Here is a 20,598-nt window from a genome sequence, read left to right on the forward strand (position 1 = left end):
ATTAACATCGCAGATTCCACCTTGCCGCTCACCTTAGCCCTTCTGCTCTCGCACGGAGGGGGTCGTTTCTCCATTATTATTTTCCTACCCCTGCTCCATAAGGCCATATCACTTAAAGGCGCTTAAGCACAGCTCTCCAGTCAGATGCTACAGTGGGCTCCTGTGGCTAAATGCCTGTCGTTTCCATTCATTTCATGAGCCAGAGCCATTCATTTTTATTACAAGCAGAGAGAGAACAGATGGGAAGAATGATACCGACACCTGAAACAACAGTAACCTTAGGGTCCCCCTTCACTTCCCACCTGCCTCTCCTGGCTCCCGCTCAGCGTCACAGGCAGTCCCACAGAGCAGGGCTGGCCCTCTCCCCTTGCCCCGTAGCAGGGGGAAATATAAGCACAGGTGAAAGACCAGGACAAGGGACAGAAATTTCCACCAGTATTTTCTTAAGCCGCTTCACTTGATTTGGAAGGAGAAAAAGAAAAGGTGCTCTTGCTTTCTTTTATTCATCCTTTCCCACAAGTGTACTTCTGCGTTTCACTCATTATTGAGGAGTGCTCCCCAAGCTTTTGCAGGCATGAAGCACCTAATTTTTCACCCTGGTCCAGGCAGACTCTAATACTTTAATTAGAAATTTGCTACTTTCTCCCAGATCATCAGGAACTGTAAACAGCATCCTGGTAACAAGGTTAGAGATTTATTTTGGAGAAAGATTCAGCACTGTTACCTTGCACCAGCTGAGAAATTGGCCCTTCAGGCACCTCAAACAAATTTTCAAACAATGCAACAGTCAAAGTCTGCTTCTGGCCACATTTAATGATGTTATGGAAATGCAGGTTATAACATCTTTCTTTAGATTGCAATACTAACGCACTTCCTACCAACATTAAAAATGGCTTGCAAGAACACACAGGTGACTTAAATGCCAACAGTCCCAGTGATATTAAAGCACTGTGGATAAACCTGATTTTTGTCAGGTTTGAGCATACAAATAAGCCACCACTTTCAACACATACTGCATCTGTGGCATGTTAACCATGGCAGTGTCACTCTTGTGTAGAGGTTTTACTAACACCTGGGTTTTCAGAGAAGACAGTAGGATGTAGATTCATTAGCAAGAGCCTTTTGTATGTACTATTTCTGGCAAACCTTCCCCTTGAGGAGGTGCTTCCTTGAAATAAAAGCCCTTTGCAAAAGGTGTTAGCGCTCCTCATTAGCTTTTGGGCAATTCAATGTAAATTTGTGCTGAACAAGAGAGGTTCCTGGAGACACCACCTCCTTCCAAGCACCTGCCAAAAAGCCTCCTCCAAGAAAGCCCTCTGATGTGATGAAAGGAACAATGCTGTTTGCTTTCCTCTCCTGCGCATACAATGGCGAGATCGAGTATTCAGCTTTGGTTTAGCGGCTGCTGGAGTAAATAGCTCAGACACTTAACTACAACAGCCCATTGACTTGAAAAGCAACACCAGCCATTTTCCTGACTAGCAGGTAACCAACTGGTTAATAAAAGCATCAGAAAGGAGCAGAGAGCCGGGGACCAGAGACCCAGCAGAGCCTGGGACAGCCTTTGGGCCTGGATTTGCAGAAAACAAAGGTTGCAGCTAACATGCAGGCAGCACTAGGGTTTATAAACACTGCTCTCACTGGAAGTGAGGAGCACATGGTGAAGCCTCAAGCTGGCCAGCAGGAAGGAGGATGCTCTGCACAGAAATCCCAGCAGCTCTGGTGGTCTGATAGACCCATCCCACACACTTCTGCCTTGGTGCAAGGCAGGAGGAGGGTTTGGCTCTACCAGGCAGTCTTGGAGAGAAAGGCTAACAGTGCAGAAGAGGTTAAAATAGCCCAGGAGGCAGAGAGTCCCATTAAGAGTTAATGTCCATGAACCCCACTGTTTTTGGGTCAGTGGCTCAGACCCAAGTATAGATAAAATCCATGGTTAGAAGCACAAGCCCCTAGTGAAACCCCTGCAGCTCCTGAGCTGGCTCCATCAGCACAGCACCAAGGCTGAGCCTGCTGACCCACCTCGGCAGCCCCCCACCACCTGCCCCCACACCCAGAAGTGAGGGCAGCCGTGACCCAGCATCACTTCCCAGGCCCGACCACCCTGGCGCTACCCGCACACCATTTGCTAAGCTTGCTTTTCAGAAACATAGCAAGAATTTAACATACCACATGAAAAAAAATAATTTGCAAATAAGAAAAAGTTTGCTTGTCTCATACCACCAAGAGCATCAATGGACAGATAACATTCAGTCCCCTGTCCAGAGAAGAGCCTGGCCTTGGAAAGCAGGAAAGAAGAGAGTATAGAAAATACTCATGCTGCACTGAGACCCCAGTCCAGCTGCCAACAGGAAGAAGAAAATGAGACATGACAGTGAGATTGCCTCTCTGCACCACAAAGCACCTCCAGAGCCATCCAAAATGAGTTACAGGAACCTGAACCCACTTCAGGTCACACACTAACATACCTGGCTCGAAATCTCACTTCTACCAGTTCCCAGGAAAAGCCTCTTGGAGCCAGGTGTTACCCTAAAAAGACAAATGTATTAACTTGCCAAACACTAGGACCAAGAAGAGATGCTTCTGTGCCCCCATCCTCTTATAGCAGTGCTGGGCGAGCTCCTCAGCTGGCAAAAATCACCCTGACCACGGCCCGCTGTGCACACCTACACCTGGGGAGGATGATGCTGCGGTCATCCCAAAAGCCTGAGCAGAGGAAGAGCAAGCAGAGTTAAACACATCAGCTAGTTGAGCAGCATTGCAGGGAGAGCCTGGTTTGCAGCCCATTGCCATACAGGTTGTGCTACGGGCTTCTGTGCGCAGAGCAGAAAAAATGACGTCTCCCTGGTCGACTGCAAAAGCGACACCCCATCAGGGAGTCCGGGGCTTCAGGGCTCCCAGCACAAACCAAACCACAGCTTTCCTTTTTCTGTGCACAAATAAAAAAAGAAACAAACTTTTTTCTTGGAAAACAACAGCTCGGGTTAGCAATGACTTTATTGTGCTATTAATATGACCATAAACAAGAACAACATGTGTTTATAGGCTCAAGTGCTTCATTACTCTGTTGCTGACTTGGTAAAAATCACCGTGGCATCAGTATAAAGTGCAACACGGACGAGATCATTGTAGTCATGTTGTAAAATCATCTGGGCAGGTGACCTTTGATCAAAGGCAATTGATAGCTCTGAGGCAGCTGTGCAACAACAGTAAAGATAATAGTTGTCCACAGGCCGCCAGAGCCGTAGGAGAGCAAACACGCACCGGGCCGGGGTGAAGCAGAGGCAGCACCGAGGGGGCTTAGAAGGGTTTTAGGGGAAAAAATAGAAGTCTGCCTCTGAAATGTGTCTGTGGAAGAGGCCGTCCAGTAAGTGCAGGGAAGGAGCAGAAAGGAAAAAGTTACCCTCATCCCGACTGTTTCCCTCCTTGTCACGCTGCCGCCTTTCGTCAGCCACCAGGCCCCGGGGTAGCCCGGCTCGCGGCCGGCGCTTACCAACAGGCCATAAATAAAGTCGCTGGAGCCGCCGGCGTCAACGTCTTGGCGTCGCTCGGGTCTCGTTTGCCTGTAGAGCGACTCCCCGCCTCGGGGTCACGCCGACGGGGAAGGGAGGACCCCGCGCCGCCGGCCGGCCAAGTGGCCCCGCGGCCGCTCGGGCAGGGACGGCCGCCGGCCCCGCGCTGCCGCGTTATCAGCTGCGCCGCCGCGCGTTGCCCCGCGCCGGATATTGGCGGGCGAAAGAGTGGAAAAACAAACGGCGGAGACGCAAAGCCCTGACGAGAGCCCGGCCGCGCAAACAGGCCCTGCCGGCGCCGAGCGCGGCGCGGCCGGGCAGAGGGACCCGCCGCGGCGGCCTGTGGGTGCCCCCAAACCGCCCCGAGTGGGCCCCGTCCCCGTCCCCAGAGCTCGAGGGTCCCCCAGAGGCTAACAACCCCCCTCCGAAGAGAGCTGCCCCCGAGGGCTTTGCTGAAAGCAGGCCTTGAGGTGGCCGAGGAGCCGCGGTGGGAAAGCGCCGGCCTCCGCCTCGGGCGAGCCGCGACGCGATGCCAGATTTCACTCTCCCTGGTCATCTTCGGCCTGTTGTTTATAATAAAAATCAAGTGATCCATCTCTTCTGACAAGAGGAAGAGTTGCTCCAGGAAGCCCTGGACAGGTCGACGTCTGTATTAAGGAACTATTACTTGACAGCTTCCTGGCCGTAAATAGCCGCCCAGCTCGGCCGGGTTTTATTTAGAAATAACAAATGAAGCAGGCCCCCGAAGTGACGTCGTGACCTCGCTCCCCCTCCGTTTCCCACCCGCCTCGGCGCGGTCCCCCCTCGCCCCAGCTCCCTCCAGCGCTCCCGGCCACCGGAGCCCCGGCCCAGCTGCGCGGAGCCAGGCCGGGCGCCGGCACGCTCCTGGCTCCATCCGCGCGGAGGCAGGAGGCCAGGAAAAGGCGAGACAACCTTCAATGCACCCCATGATGCTGCCGGCTGCTGCAAGCGCCGGGCGAGGTTCGCGGTGATCTTCTGCTCAGCTCCAAGAAAGCAACCTCTCCTGAGCGTTCCTTAAAAAAATAAGCAGGCATTTCTGACCTGCGTGGCTGAGAAGCTGGACACCCTCCCTCTGAAACATCCCGAAAACAGGAGGCCAATCAAACCCCCAAACCCCTTTTTCTCCAGCCTCTCAGATCTCTCAACCCATCCCTTAACTCTTTGGGGACTGACTGAGGATTTCGTAGAGCTCCGAGCTGGCAACATTGAGAACAATCAGAAAATATCAAAGAAAACTATTTTTTTATTATTGGGAGGTTTTCATCTTTTTTTTTGTCCTGTGGTTAGCCTAAAATAATAATAAAAAAATCTTTGTTTGGAGCTGGCATGGGAAGAGCAGCGTGTTTATTTTACGTATGACTCACCAGCTCGGCGTCGATACGCCAAACGCTTCAGAAGCTAACGCTCTATCGAGATGATCGTTTTTAATATAAAACAGTAAATGTTTAAAAACAACAGTTTTTTTTTTTCCTGCTGTGGCCAATAAAACATAAAGGAGGCCACACAGTTTACATTTTAATAAAATTAAGTTATTTGATGCCACGTTATTACAGTCTTTATTGGAAAGTGGAATAAATTGCACACAGAGGAGTCATAGGGGGGAGAAATCACCGCGAATAAACATAGATTCTGGGATGCATTTATTTCTTGGTTTCATCTCAGGAGGACGGAGGCTTTCCTCGCGAAAACAGAAGCGTCCCCAGCTCTCCTCCTTCGGGGAGGCAGCTCCGGGTCCCTCTGGCCGAGGAGAGGCTTCCCGGGAAGGCAGCGCCGCAGCCCGGCGAGCCCGGCCGTGCCCGGCCAGCGTTTCTGGCGCACGTCCTCTGCGAGAAATCTGTCCTTCCGCAGCGCCCGTGCTGCCGCTCGGCCCCTCGCCGTCCCGAAGCGCCGCGTGCCCCCGCGGGGAGAACGTCGCCGTTGGTCCGAAGCCCCTCCGGGGCCGGCGGGCTCCTAGGCGAGTGCCAGCGCGCACCAGGAGTCCTGCCGCAGGGGCACGCTCAGCCCCGACGGCTGCGCCACGGCGGCGGGCGAGAAGGCGTAATCCTCCGCTTCGAACTTGAACTCGGCGTGGCCGCCGGCCAGCGCGTCCTCCGACTGGCTGGGCGCCTGCGGAGACGGCGGGAGGAGAAGGTGACGACAGAGCCGCGGACGGCGGGTTTTCTAGGCAGGGCTGAGCCAGCACGCTTAGGAGATGGAAAGCCAAGGCACGGTCTCGCTCCAATGACCCCCTCTCATCTAAGGCAGGGGTTTCATGGAGCACTAAGGGAATCAGGTGCTCGGCTTTCATTGAGGTCAGGTAGGCAACGGGGTGCCTAACTCTCCTAAACCCCAAGCTGCTGGAATTCGTATTAATTTTCCTGCCATCTTACTCAGGATTAATGGGATACAATACAGGCCCATTCCTGGTAGCCGGTTATTTGCCATAATGATCACACTTGTCACAACGTAGTGGTAGCAACGTGACAGACCGTGAATATGATGGATTAGCCCTGACGCCAGTTCTGCACGTCGGAGGACCCTGTACCTAGGCAGAGGGTGCTCCATCCCCAGGCCGGGGAGCGTGAGGAGCGGTCCGGGAGAAGACGTCACAGTGCCTGTCTCCCATTATTTATTGACCGAACATATCCAGTTCAGAGGTCTCTAGGCACATGTATATTTTTTAAGAGCACAGCACAAATCAGATTTATCAGTTTCAGCCAAAAAATCTCTCCCATAAAGTCAAGATGGCACCAAGCCAAGAGTTTTGGATCTCAAGCTGAACTTCCCCTCCATGCAAGCATGTTCAGATTGAGGGGCTTGGTTAGACCCAACATAAAGATAATGGCAGGGTCACAAAATTTTGATTGGTGGGTTGATTTAGAGTCATTTTTTCCACCACAAAGATAAAATAGCAACCCTTCCAAACAAATCCGCAAGGCAAAAGTACGGCCACGCGATCAGTGGTCTCTAGACAGCGTAACAGCTCTGTGAGTGCTGAGCACCTCAGGACTGCAGGGAGCAGATAACGTATACCCAACGGGCCTATCCCTTGGGAAGTAGGGAATTTTCCAGCTAGGGCTGGCCCCACTGGATCGACAAGGTCATAACTGCAAGGATTTGATTGCATACCCTTGGCACGTGGTGGCAGGAGATCAGCACCAAACCCAGCTCCACGCCGAGCCCGTTCCCCAGTGGATGGGCCCTGCGGCAGCTTTGCTGGAGGCTGCAGCAGAGCTCAGCCTTCTCAGCTCCCCGGCTGCACGACGAGGAAGCTGATGGGGAGCCGATAGCCTGGAGCCTTTCCAGGCTCACAACGTCTTGGCTCGCACTCCCCGCTTTCCTAGCTCCGAGGCAGTCCATCAGCCGGGCCAGCCTGGAGCTGCGGCTCCCTGGCTTTCCAGGATCTCCAGCTCCAGGGCTGAGCGGCTGGTGAGCTGCCCTGGTGAGCTCATCCCGGCAAGCCTTGCTCTGGGGCCTCCTTCCAGGGAACCACCGTGCTGTCCGGGGGTCTCGTTCCCTTTCGGGGGGACTTGCAATGTTTGTGGGCTTTGCTGTGCACCCGCACAAAGCCAGAGTGGTCGTGTTGCCTCACTGACCTCTCCAGCCGCATTTCGAGCCCACGCTTTTAACCATTTGCAAGGAAAAGGTGTGTCTGGGGGGAGAAGACAGGCTAAGGAGGTGGACGGGAGGATCTAGCTATAAATTTGCGGTGTCAGTGGCACAAATGAATTGCTCAGCCTCCTCGAGCCCAGCCGGGTCAGCAATGCAGAGGGGTGCGGGGCCCCCCGCCCCGGCAAGCAACCCGCTGCCACCTGGGCTCACCTGGGAGACGGACACGAGGGTTTGTCCAGGGTACTGCGAGGTCGCACTGGGCTCTGACTTTAAAGTGACCGTGCTGTCGGAGGTGGTAATGGAAGAAGGGGAGTTAGTGGCCGAAGTCGTAGACCCTGGAAGATAATCGTTACAGCACGATGAAGCAACATGGGAAAAAACATGTGTTCTTGAGGAAATTTGTATTTTAATGGCTGCCATCATATCTCATGGTATGATTAGACTGTTCTCTTACTCCCCCTCAGCTTCCTCAGGGTAAGGGCCCTCATTTGGCTCAAATATGCTGAGGAGGAGGAGGAGAAGGAAGAGGAGGAGGAGGAGGAGCCTTTCACAGCCTGGCAGCTTTGGTCTTTACACCAGCTGGAGGGGCAAATGCCGAGCGCGTCATGCTAACTTCCCCTCGGCCCTCAAACGCGCCATCCCCTGCCGTTTGCCCGTACCCGGGAGCTTTCCCACCAGCAGCTTTTCCCACCCCGGCTTTACATCTGCTCCAGGCCCCGGTGACAATAATAAAAGCACTTTACCTGTCGAGGTTTTGCCTTTGGTGATGTTTTTAGGCTTCCTTTTCCTTGTCTGGATGCTTTCCTTTTTCATGGCCAGAGGTCGTGGTACCTTGACATCCAAAAGTTTGGGATCATTAATATTGTATTTTGCTCAGATCCTTCCCACATGTGTTGCTTTCCCATTTACATGCTGCAGCTCACACAACGCACCTAAAGTCCTTGTCCTTCACTAAGTGCTATTTTTCTCTGCAACAGGCCTTGGCTGGAAGATGTATAAGGCTAACAGCTAAGGCTTTCCCACAAATTTTGTTTTTTCCTTTATTTCCTATTTTCCTTTTCCTGATTTATTAGTGACCTTTATGACAGGGCCCTATTAAATTACAGTGACAGCTGGGGCCTGCATGGCTTGGAGGGAACGGTCATGGGATACAGAGACTTTAACCTTTACAGCAGGAGTTTAGAGAGGCCTGTAGGGAAGGGCGAATTCTCCTCTTTGGCTCATGGACGTGTTACTGGTAGTTCCCATCCTTTGGGGATAAATGTTATCAGCCAACCTCCGTGCAGGCTCCTTGGCATCCTTCACACATGCTGAATTACCCCATCTAGCAGAAATATGCACTTTATCTCCAGTCCGGGTTTGGGCAGCTTCAGCTTCCAGCTCCTGGAGGCAGTTAAGCTTTTTTTCTTGGAGCAACCTGGCAAACCACCTAAGTAAGAGCCATCCAGAGCCAGAAATCTCTTCTCTATTCAGGTACCTCCTGACAGCGTTCCAGTTCCCCCTTTAATCTCTTTTGGATAACCTAAGTAGAGTGATTTAGCTGCTCCAGGAGACAGGACTGGGTCTGGCTGCAGCTCTTTCGAGCCCAGTCTAGATATCCCGGACCGGGACGCGCTCAGACGGGGCCCGTCCCGCCGCCAGCGCAGTCCTCACCCCGTGGAGCTTCATGTAGAGCCCGCAGGCGTTGCAGACGGGCTCCCCTTCGGCGTTCCTCCTCCAGAGCGTGGTGTTGGTGGTGTGGCAGTTCGTGCAACAGAGGCCAGCACGTCTGGACGAGGACTGCAAAAACGAGCAAGCAAACCAAACTCGCGTGAGTGCACGCACAGAAAAGACAGATTGGGAAGTTTCCTTCCAGAGAGGAATAAAATCCCTGATTACAACAATTTCCTGGAAAATGTGAAACACATAAGATAGCCAAATTCAGATCAAAGACATAGCAGTCAAGTGAGATCACTCCAATTTGCAACTGCTTTTTTACTGAGGTTGATAAACCTGGCAAATATCCTTCCAGCCCATTTCACAAACTTTCAGCAAATCTCCTCCAAATAATCATAACTCATAACACAGAGCACTTTCCTCCAAGAGATCCAGTGAGACGGAGAAAGAGTCTATGAAAACACCAGCCAGCCTTTAAGTGCACACGTTATGACCGCAGCAGAGAAGTGCCGTTGCTGTAAGTGAACTGCTCTCCTTTTCTGCTCTCAAAACTGCCATCAAAGTTAATAACATCCCAATTAATCTCTGTTTTAAGACAACTGGAATCAATTGGCTGAACTGAGCAGAACCAAACTGAACTGAACTGGCCCAGTCTGATGTGACAAGAAAGGTTATTAATTGTGCGTCTCACACATAATCTGTTCTCTTACAGACTGCTGAAACACCTTGTAAACATTAATTAATTACATATTTTGTGGGTGCAGTGACTGCTGACTCTGACACGCTAATGGATGTTTTAATGAAACATTAAATGAATTAAATGAAACATTTCCTTCTCCAAAAGGAGAAGGAAAATATTCTGGCAGAAGCAGCAGCCTCGGCTCTGACGCTGCACTCTGCGCTGCTGGGAAACGCAGAAGTCTCCATATCAAGACCTGTCAATTTAATTTGGCATTTCATTTTAATGTCTCTTAGCATTAGGCATTCAAACTATTTTAATAAGAGACTTAAGTACGTATGAAGATAGTGGTGACATAAGTGGTATCACAGGATCTGCACCTTCAGGTGTTTGAATATGTTCTTCAGCCTTGAGAAAAATCACTTTGATTCCTCTCAAAAACAGATGATAGGTGATGCAGGCAATGGAGAATGCCTGTTTGGGTTTTTTCCCATCATTGCTTGGTATCGTGATGAAGCAGCATGACGCATGAGGTAGGTTGAGTAGGAATAAAAACAAAATGTTTTTACAAGGTTGCAGTCAAATAAGGATCAGCTTTGAGTTTCAAAACGCAGAGGTGCCATGTCCAAGCTTTGAGTCACTGGTTGCTAAGCAAAGCAGTTTCAGCAACGATTTGCAAATAATTGCATCACTTCAGAAATTATTTATCTTTCAAGAAATGACCAGGCAAAAATAATACAGCCAGGTGCGAGCTGACAAGCCTGGTACAGAGGAGCACAAAGTCTCCCTAGCAATTCTTGTCCCTAGTAGGGGACGTGGTATCGCGGTGAGATCCTGAATCGGCTACGGAGCTACTTCCAGGCGTCTCAGCTGCAGGGGCCGCGTTGTTCTCCCCTGCCGCCAGCACGGCCCCGGCCCCGCCAGCTGCTCAGCACCTCCCTCTGCTCCGTGGGGAAGGAGCCCTGTGGTCGGCAGCCCCCGAGCCCGGTCCCGGGGCGGCTCCCGCTGCAGCAGAGGGGGAATTTGGGAGTGCTCGGCCCCGGGCTGGCCGTGCCCGGTGAGGACCTGGGGAGACCAGACCCGTCATTGCCTGGGAGCGGAGGGAGGCCAATGCAGAGCCCTTTGGAAAGTCCCAAGATTTCTCGTCGCTCGCAGGCACCGGGGAGGGAGGGACGCCCTGTCCCTATTTCACGCGGCGCCTACAGCCGAGGTGGGACTAGGACGGGCACCGCCGGCGGCCCAAGGCCAGCGCCAGCCCTGCCCGAGCCGTCCCTGCGCTGCCGGAGCCGCCGGCCGCGTGGCACCACCCGCCCACGCTCCGTCCTCTGTGCTCTTCAAGGAGCCCAGGAGCCCAGGAACCCACCTCGAGGACAAAACAGCCTGGATAAACCCCGCCGCCCTCCGAGAGCCAGTCCCCGCGGCACAACTTGCCGATTTAGCGAGGAAGAGACAGTCAAGGCTACCCCTGCTCACTGAAGGACGAGGATACAATACGTTATTGCTGGTTTCCCAGCAGATCCCCTAAAAGCAAGTGCGTTTCTGCCAGCCTCCACCCGGCCTGCCTTTGTAGCGTTCTGACCTTGTCTAGGAAGTTGTTGACTTCAACATTGTGCTCCGGTGTTTATTTATACAAATGCAGTGTACGCTCAAACAAAAACTCTTTGCGGACCACGCTCGACAGCCAGCTGCTGCTGCTGAGCTCGAGGAGTCAGTAGTTGGTGCACATTGAACCAAACGCGTGTTGCCGCTGCCGGGGAGCCCAAGGAGCTCAGAGCCGGTGGGGCAGGTCCCTCGGAGGGAGCCCAACGCCAGCACAGACTTTGCTTCATGACCTCCTCAAAAGTGGAAGTGAAACCTTGGGGGTTTCATGGGAAAAAAGAAGCCTCTGAACTCCAAGAAGATTTAATCGATGCTTCTTTGCCCCCCCTTGCCAGGCAAGGAGCTGGTTTTGATAGAAAAGAGGCTGCAGCAAAGCGTATTGAGATACCGGAGTTCGGTGAGCTACGGTGGCATGTTGCCTCACCTCCCAAAAGCAGGCAGGGCCGAGGGGGAGGCTCAGAGCCCAGCAAAACACATCCGCATCGTCTGAAATTCGCCTTTGCTGGCCTGGTTCTGGGCAAAACCACACCTCAGAGGACTAGTGAATGGCAGGAACCAACGGCAATGGGAAAACTAAGCAACACACAGCATCACTGCAGCCACCACACTAGATTCCCACCAGTTTGCACCAGATGATGATCAATCCCGTGCCCACTCCCTGCAGAAGTGGCACCAAAACCACTAAGTCTTGCAAACTGTAAAAAAAGGACAGACTGAAAAAAACCACTGAGCCCTGAGTGCAAAAGATGCCTCCAATTAGTCCTTTTGCCCAGCGCTGTGCGGAGCTTGCTGAGCACACGACGAGCACTGCATCTGCCCCTCGTGTGCCGCACCGCGAGATGCAGCTCTGGGCCTAAAACGCTGCCGCGTTAGCAGAGGTTCATGCCCACGAGTGCAGCCATCCAGCCCCAGGGGCTGCTCTTGGATGGTGAGGGTGACTTGACCTTTAGGACTGGGTCTAAGGTATCACGTGGTGAAACACAGCAAGAAACTTTGGATAGGGAAGGTTCTGCCTAAAATGACATGCTGCTCCCATCCTTCTCCAAGATAATTCCTTTCTGCTGAAAACCGGATTCGGTCGGCAGCAAAATGGCTGTCCCTGCTACATAGAGGACGTTGCCTTATCACAGAAAAAGAAACAAAAAGAACTGAAAACTATACTATGAGCGCCAGCCCCCTCCCACGCACAAGCGGGCGGACTGCTACCGGGCTGCCGCACGTCGTTCCTGCCGTGTCACACGGGCCATGTGCAATCGCCAGTGCAAGACGCCCGGCACCTTTTTTCAGTGGGACTTTGCTTTGTAAAAACAGAAGTCAGAATAACTCGTAAAGCAGTATCCAGTTACAGAGCAAAGGTCATAATGTAAAGGACAAAAGCGACCGTTTTTTGCTCTCTGCGTCTGTATCTCACGGCATTGTGAAACAGCCTGTTTCAATGGCCGGTTGTGCTCCCAGCGCAGCAGTCCCACTGCGTTCACCACCTTCTCAAACGGCGTGCGTGAGATTACGCGGTGGCATTGCACAGGAGACGTCCCACGCAGTGCAAGTCGACTGGGGAAGGAAGCATCCGAAAGCAGAGGCAGGCAGGTAGCTGCCCCCGTGGCGGGTTTGCTCTGGGGCACCAGAGGAATTACACCCCCAACTTTTCAGTGGACGAGGAGCGTTTTCCCCAAAAAGAAAACAGCAGATCTTAGCTAGCATGAAGCAGAGGAGATCCCGCAGCCGTAAGTGAGGACCCGCCTGCGGGGAGGGCAGGGCACCCCCGACTCCCCGCTGGGCACTGCACCTTGCAGCACACGCCAGCACCCTCCCGACCACCCTCGGCGGGTCCCTTCCTCCGGCAGGGCAGCACTTGCTGCAAAACGGGATTTCAAACCCCTCAGGAAAATCCGTGACTTTGAAATGCTTCGTTCCAAAATCAGGATGGAAAGTCAAAATTGCAGCCCCTTTTCTTTCCTATACAACAAAATCTCCTCGGGTATTTCCTCCCAAACTTACTGAGGCTTTTCTCTTCAATAAGAACTGACTCCTTCATTTGGGCGTTATCATTATTCTCCTTCCTAATAGTCAAAACAATAAAAAGGCTGAAAGTGCTTCGATAATTCCCAACCAGATTTGCTCATCCCCGGGAAATATCTTAATCCTCCGCGTGAGCATTCTCCAGCAGAAAATGGTTTGCTGAAAAACGCCCAGTGGATGCCACCGCGGCCGTGACGGATGAGCAAGCAGGGGTTCACCGGCGGCCCCCAAGGCGCTGGGGTCCCCGGGTGCTGTGCCAGGCTCCCAGCGCCGGCGGCACGTATCCAGCGACGCGGCACGGGGGCAGGCAGCGTCCTGCCGACAGCCTCGCCGCGGCCAGAACGGGCAGCGGGAGGGTCGGCTCCCCTCCCGCATGCCGAAATAAAGTGCTTAATAACAGCGTGACCTATCTGCCTTAATTCCTTTGTGGAAAAGCTGTCGAAAAAGCCCTGAAAACGCAGCTAGCGTCACGTTTTGATGCCAGTCGTACGCCCAAATGCAGGCTTGGCTTTAAACCGTTTTGCACAGATCCTGCAATACACAGATCGCACTTGCTCCAAAGAAATCAGCGGCATAACTCTGAGATTCGCAGCCCAGCAAAGATCAGGGTCTGATGCTGGGATGCAGATTTAATTACATTAAAGGAGATCAGAAACATTCTGATAACACAGGTAAATCCCATTGGATAATGCAAAATGTTTCGCAGAAATGCATCCGTTTCGATGTCACCACAGAGCAGAACGAAACTGCTTTCCCACAGAGCCACTCACCGCTCCTTGCTTTTGGTAAATGCAGAGTTACATTCATGGTATCAGAAGCGGAATGAAACATTTTCCTCTATCCCAAATTATTTTTACGGATTTATTAACCAGAAATTTGCTGCTCTTGGATTATTGCTAATAATTTGTTTTGCAGCAGGAAAATGAATGCCCGAATACAGCGGGAGCGAGACGCGAAGGAGCTCCCAGCTGCTCCCAGCGCCAGCCCCGAGACAAACATCCTGTTTGCCATGACTCTGCTGATGACAGGCTCCGAAAGCAAAACTGTTACCACCAAATTTAAACATCCCAAAGCGACTGTACAAATAAAGTACGCGCCTTTCCTCTCTCACGATGAGAGCCCAATTGCAGGAAGCCCAGTGCCATGTCGCGGGAGAATTAATGCGTTAACCTGCACAGAAACCGGGAGCTCACGAGCGCCCGGCCGCCCCGCGGCAGATGCAGCAGGGCCTTCCAGCATGGTCGCCGGGCCTCATCCTGCTCCCACAAACCCGCCTGGGCCAGCTCAGGGTTGGTCCCTATCTCCTGTCCAACTGCTGTGCCTAGACCACGCGTGTCTGCATGAAAAGATAGGAAATAATAGAAGGAAAGCAGCTGGTCCACGGAGCTGGGAGAAGCCCGCAGAGCCCCGTTTGTCCCCGGGCCGCCAGCACGGCCACCGGCCCCCTCGGCTCAGCTGGGCCCAATCCTCTCCGCGCAGCCCCAGGACCCCTCCGGTCCCCGTCCGCCCGTCTCCGGGCTGCGGATCGGCCGTGTCGGGCACAACCCCCCGCTCGGCTTCGCCCCGCTCCTCCCGACTCAGGCTGCCGAGGGACCGCGACAAGCGGCTCCTGCTCATTTCGGGAGCGTTTCACGTGCGGCAGGACCCATTCTGCCTGCGGAGGGCTGGCGCGGCGGATCCGTCCCCCGAGCCGAGCGGGCCCCACCGCGGGCATCCCCCGGGTCGCGTGGCCGCGCGGATCCTGCCCCGAGCCCTCCCCGCCGTCCGGCCCTTGCAGCCCCGGGCGTTTCCCCTTCTTACCAGCCTCTTCTGCGGCTTGAGCGGCCGGTTGATGCCGTTCATCTTGTGGTAGAGCCCGCAGGCGTTGCACAGGTAGTGGCCGGTGCCGTCCTTCCTCCAGAGCGGCGTGGACATGGCGCCGCAGTTGACGCACTCCCTGCCGTCGCCGGGGAACTCCTCCAGGTACTCTGCGGGACGGAGCCGCGACGCCGCGGTCAGGAGCCGCCCGCCGCGCCGGGCCACCGCGGGGACCCCGACCCCGGAGCCCGCCGCCACCCTGCAAAGCGCATCCCACCCTGCGGAATTAAACCATTCGTCGTCCCCCCCCCGGCCTTCTAAAATTTTGCTTAAAGACACAAAAATGCCCCCGCCGAAAGACCGCCGAGGGCTGAGCGCGGGACGGCGGAGCCCACCCGGCGCGGGGGCTCCTGGAAAGCGCGCCGCTCTCCCTGCCCCGGCTGCAAAAATAAAACATCGCCGCGGTGTTATTGCAAGATGATAAGGGGGGGCGAGGGGGGGGACTTCCCTGATGGCAATCGCGGCGCGGTGCTGGCTGCCTGGCGGCGACGGCCAGGCTGGGGACGGGCTCCGGCGGGGCGCCGCGGCCGCGCATCAATCACCCCGCGGGGCGCGGGGGGGGCTGCCCCCCCCTTTACTCCCCTCCGCGGGGTTTTTCCACCGCCCCAAACTCCCCATCAGCGAGGCTTTTTCCGGCTTTTCTTTTTTTTTTGCCTGAAAACCCCCGGGGGAACCCGCGGAGCCGCCCGCGCCCGAGCAGCGCCTGCGGCTCGCCCCTGCCCTGAGCCCGGCTGCAGGCAAAGGGGCAGCCCGGAGCCAAGCCAGCAGCCCCGCGATCTGGAGCCTCGTCCCTTTGCCCCCTCCCCCTTTCCGTCTCTTTTTTTAAAATAACTTCCTCTGTCTGGAATGCTATTTTCTTCCTAAGAAAAATACACTCTTTTTTTTTTTTGCATCTTCGAAAGTATTAAAAATGATCCAACGGAAAGAAAAAAAAAAGGAAAAGGGAAAAAGAAAAATAAAAAAGGAAAAAGAAAAGAGAAAAAAGGAACAAAGAAGTGAGAAAACAGAAAAAAAAGAAACGGAAAAAATCGCAGGATTTCACTAAATGAAAAAGCATAGTTTACGCTACTTAAGAGCGGTTTACACTATTTAAGAGCAAAAATAAACTGCGGGGACGAGGGAGCTCGGCGTCCCAGGCACCAAAGCCTCAAATAAAGGTGAAAGCAGTATTTCCGCGCCGTCTCCCCGGCGGAGCAGCGCGTTTCCCCGGCGGGGCTCGGCTCTGCACAACGAATTTCGGGCCGCGGCAGCCCCGACGGGGCCCGGTTGAAGCCGCCCGGCCCCACGGAGCCGGAGGGGGGGGAACGGCTTTTCCAGGGCACCGGGAAAGTCCGGGAGCCGCCGCCCGGCACCTCCCGCGGGGCAGCGCGGCCGCGGCCGGCGCTCGCTGGGGAGGGGGCCGCTTCCCTGCTTTACTTTGTTCTTAGGCTTAAAGATAAGATAATTCGGGTCACCGCAGTAAAGATGATAACGCGGCCGAGATCTTGAAGTGGCTTTTAAAGGACTTTTCAAGCCACCACCGGCGCGGGAGGGCGGAATAGCCCGGGGTTATAAACCGTGCGCGCGGAGTTCTTTTAAATCAAGATCCGAGCAAACAAAGTTTGCTCGGGACTTGATTTAAAGGGACTCTCCGGTGTGGATGGAAACGAATTGAAGTGGGTTTTATTGTTCAACGCCTGACTGCGTTTCACTGTCTCTGCAAAGGCCGCAGACTGATGCAGCTGGGGACCTGTTTGGGCGAAGGCGAATTAGGAGACCGAGAGTCTGTTCAAATATAAACTAATTTACCACAATAAATTACTTAAAAGGGAGGGAGCTATAAATCTGCCCTGCTAATTTAAACACAAGGGTAAGTATTGAAGCACAGGCACAAAGTCGATATTGTGGGAAGGAGATATCACCGGGGGGAAGGGGTTGAACAGCCTCCGCTCCCCTGTCCTCCGCGGGAATTGCTCGCTTTGAAACGTGTTCTTTGCCCTCCGTGTAACACACACACACACACCCCCACACACCCGCCTGTGCCCGGCACGGCAGTGTCGGACCATCTTTTCCTCCCTTGATAAAAACTTTTCCCTCCCTCCCCTTGTTTCTGGACCTGTCCCGGGGATGGAAACGGGGCAGAAACGCGCTGCTCCCCGCAGGATCGGGCCACCAAAAAGCCGGGGGGGGGGGGGTTATTGCGGCTGCCACTGCGGGCCGACAGCGGCGTTTCCACCGCCCTGCCCCTGCTCCCCCTCCCAGCCTCGCCAGCACCCCCAGCCCCGGGGGCAGCCCAGCCCCGACGCCGCGGCGAGGGGCGGCGGCGACCTACCGAAGGTGGATCTGCGGCCGGGCAAGGCCGCCTGCCTCGTCTGCAGGCTGTGCAGCACGCTGCTCTCGAAGTGTCCGGCCGTCCAGGAAGGAGGTATCTCGGGGGTCACGTAGGCGGGGTAGGGGCTGGAGTAGGATCCGTTGACCGAGCGCACCAAGGCGTTGCCGTACTGCTCCCGGCCCCCGCCGCCCAGCAGCAGGGGCCCCTGGTAGGCGCCGTCGCGGCCCGGGGGGCTGCCGCCCGGGGGGCTGTGCGGGTAGGAGAAGCCCGACGGCGGGTGGGGGCTGCCGGCGTTGAAGGCGGCGGGCTCGCCGCCGCCCTGCGCCCAGCCCGCGGGGCTGCCCAGGGGGCCCTGGGGCGGCTCGCAGCCCTGCAGGTAGGGCAGCGGCTGCAGCACGGACGGCACCCGCGTGGTGGGCACGTAGACGGGCGAGGCGGCCGACGAGTGCAGGAAGCTGCCGGAGTCGTGGGAATACGCCGGCTGGCCATGGTTGGGGGCGAGGGCCAGGCCCTGATACATGGTCCGTCCGCGGCGGCGGCGGCGGCGGCGGCTCAGCGCCCGGCGGGGAGGGCGGCGCGGCGCCCCGCCAGCTGCGCCCAGATGTGGCCGCGGGGCTCACTCGGCGGCGCCTGCGGGCAGAGCGGCGGCCGTGAGCGCCGCGACGGCGGGCCCGCACCTGCCCGGCGGCGGCTGCGGCCTCGGCCGCCCGCGGTCCAGCCCCCCCGCTCCCTCCCCGCCGCCCAACCGCCGCGCCTCTGCTCCGAGCGGAATTTTTACCCCCCCTTTAAACTTCCCTCCGACCCGATCGATCTCAAGCGGAGGGGAGTAAAACGCGGCGGTGGCCGAGCCGCGGCGAGAAATAATCTCGCTGGAGACGGGGAGAAGCGCCCACCTGGGGCACCGATCGCTCCGGCCCGGAGCCGCTTTGGCATTTCCAGGAGCAGAAAAGAAAAAAGAAATCAAAAATATTTTCCTTCCCTTCGTTTTTTTTGTTTATGTTTTTTTTCCCCGAGGGCCTGGAGCGCGCCCGTGGGCCTGGCGCGGCGGGAGGGCAGCGGGCCGCGGCGCAGCGGGGCTCGGCCCCGGCCCCGGCCCGCCACCGCTGCTGCTTTCGGGGGAAGTAGCCAAACGGCGCAAACGCGGCCTCCCCGTGCGGCCGGATCCCCCGCCGTTAAAAGGGGAGCTGAAGCTGGGCAGCGCGGAACCCCCCCGCCCCGACCCCCGTTTCTCCGGGGCTTTTGCAGGCCGGGACTCACCTCGCAGCGGGCCAGGAGCGGAGCCGGGCATGGCCGGGTGGGCATGAAGCTGCGTTCAGACCATCCAGGGAAATTCCAGGAAAAAAAAAAAGAATTAAAAAAAGAATAAAGAAAGTTTACCGGGGAGGGGGGGTGGCAAAGAAAAGAGCCCCGAGGCAGAGCGGGGCCGCTGCCGCCCTCCCCCGGGCCCTCCCCTCGCCGTCTCCCGTGGGGCGGCCGCGCCGCGGGTGCGTCCGCGGCTGCTCGCGGCGGGGAAGTGGCGGCGGCGGCGGCGGCGGCGGCTCTTTACGGCGGGCCCCGGTGCGGCCCGGCCCACGTGACGGCCGGCGGGGTAGCCCCGGTCCCGGCGAGGATTGGGTGCCTCCCGCCCGGGGGGACGGGATAAGCCCCGCCGGCTCCGCTCCCGGCGGGGGGGACCCGCCCGCCCGCTCGCCCCCGGCGCGGGGCCGCGGAGCGGGGGGCAGGATGCGGCCCCGGAGGGCGACCCGCACTGCCCCGGCCCCCCCGGGCTGAGCCCCCCCCCGCGCAGGGACGGAGGTGTCTGCCCGCCCCCGCGGGGCCCGGCTGCCTCCCCCCCCGCCGCCGGGGCCAGCCTGGCGCCCCCCGCCCCTCCCCGCGGGCCCCGGCCGCCGGCGGAGCCTGCAACAAACCGAGAACTTCCCGACGGGGTTTCGGGCCGGGGCGGACGCGGCGGGCACCTTGCTGCTGCGGGCGGGCGCTCCTGCTCCTCCTCGCAATAAAAGCCATAATAAAGAGGGACCGGGGGGGGGGTCTCCCCGGGGGGGCCGGAGCTCCCCAAACGGCGAGTTTCCTCCGCGGCCCGAGGCCCGGCCGGCGCCGGGGAGACGCTGGCAGCCGGCGGCGGCGGGGCACGGCCGTGCCCGGGCAGCGGTGCCGCTGGGCCGGCGAGGCTCCGGCGGCACGCCGCCCCCTCGGGGGTGGCACATCGCCCCGTCGGGGGGGCACACCGTCCCGTCGGGGGTACACACCGTCCCGTCGAGGGGGCACACCGTCCCGCCGGGCAGCACACCGTCCCGTCGGGGGGGCACACCGTCCCGTCGGGGGGACACACCGTCCCGTCGGGGCTCCCCGCGCCCCGCTGGGCTCCGGCCGGGCTCTCCGAAAAACGGCAAAAGCCGCCGACGGCTCCCGGCCGGCCGCAGGGAGGGAAGGGGCGGCGGGAGCGAATCGGGGCTTGCGGCCCCGGCGAGCTGCTCCCGGAGCCCGGTTAATTCGGCCGATTAAACCTTCCGCCGCTCGCCGTGGCCCCGGCCCGCCGGCCCCGCTCGCTCCTCCGTATCTGCGAAACGATTTCATCGTGATCGGGTTTCGCCTTCGGGGCGTGCGGGGAGCATTTCCGCGCCCCGCTCCGCTAACGCGCAGGCTTTGCGCGGACTTTTTCCTGCTGGGACACGCGGAGCAAAAGCCGCGGCGCGTCTCGCCCCGCTCTCGGCTCTATTCACGGGGCGGACAGAGCCCTGCAGCCGCCAGGCCTCTGCCGGCAGGATCAGGCCCTGCTCGGCCATGGGAGCCGTCCCGTTCCGTGGCGATGCTGCCCCGGCACAAGCCGGGCCGGCGCTGAGCCCTGCGCGGGGGTGCGCGGCCGGCTCCGCGGGGACCGGCGCTGCGGGGAGGGTGGGAAATCTCGGCTCCAAAATAAACTGGTGCAGGAATGCCAGCTATTTCCCTCGCTATAATGCAACGTAACTGGCTGGAGATGTGTATTTATTTGCTTGCTGCGTTCAGCCGAGAGCCGCGGCTTACCACTAGCGGGGTATCCCGGTGCCCTCCGAGCAAAAGCAAAAAAAAAAAAAAGAACCTGCGGTAAAAAAAGAAAATAACAACACGGGACCCTCCTGCTCGGCTGCCTCCCGCCTGCCCAGCCAGACGCGTCGCCGTGGAAAAGCAACACCTAAGCCTCCGCCGTGGGTAGCCGTACTCGCAGCTGAACGACTTGCCGCAGTTTCTTTCATTTCATTTTAATTCGTTGCAAGCGGGTTGAAGCCTTCGGGCTCGCCCATTCCCGCAAACCCTCGAATTTCCGAACTTTACAATTTCAAGGTGTTATTTAATTGCGATTTATTTTTTTAAAAATGCGT

General features: G+C 57.0%; 1 protein-coding gene across 1 annotated transcript; it reads right to left on the reverse strand.

Moving 5' to 3' along the window:
• Positions 1 to 4,755: 4,755 nt before the first annotated feature.
• Positions 4,756 to 18,769, reverse strand: GATA5 (GATA binding protein 5). Its single transcript, XM_064521609.1, has 7 exons — positions 18,500 to 18,769; positions 17,243 to 17,872; positions 14,875 to 15,041; positions 8,775 to 8,900; positions 7,865 to 7,952; positions 7,332 to 7,456; positions 4,756 to 5,636 (listed from the first exon to the last, which is right to left on the reverse strand). Exons 2-7 carry the CDS (start codon positions 17,760 to 17,762, stop codon positions 5,481 to 5,483), a joined length of 1,182 nt encoding a protein of 393 aa, XP_064377679.1. The 5' UTR covers positions 17,763 to 17,872; positions 18,500 to 18,769; the 3' UTR covers positions 4,756 to 5,480.
• Between the last annotated feature and the right edge of the window lie 1,829 nt (positions 18,770 to 20,598).

This window comes from Dromaius novaehollandiae, chromosome 16 (genome assembly GCF_036370855.1).
Source record: "Dromaius novaehollandiae isolate bDroNov1 chromosome 16, bDroNov1.hap1, whole genome shotgun sequence".
NCBI classification, from domain to species: domain Eukaryota; kingdom Metazoa; phylum Chordata; class Aves; order Casuariiformes; family Dromaiidae; genus Dromaius; species Dromaius novaehollandiae.

Bases quoted from the DNA above. Each gene is read 5' to 3' on its own strand.
- GATA5 (XM_064521609.1), bottom strand. From the start codon at position 17,762: ATGTATCAGGGCCTGGCCCTCGCCCCCAACCATGGCCAGCCGGCGTAT. The intron at 15,042-17,242 runs GTAGGTCGCCGC...TCCGTCCCGCAG, and splicing joins CGGCCGCAGATCCACCTTCG to AGTACCTGGAGGAGTTCCCC. The intron at 7,457-7,864 runs GTAAAGTGCTTT...ATTATCTTCCAG, and splicing joins CAAAGGCAAAACCTCGACAG to GGTCTACGACTTCGGCCACT.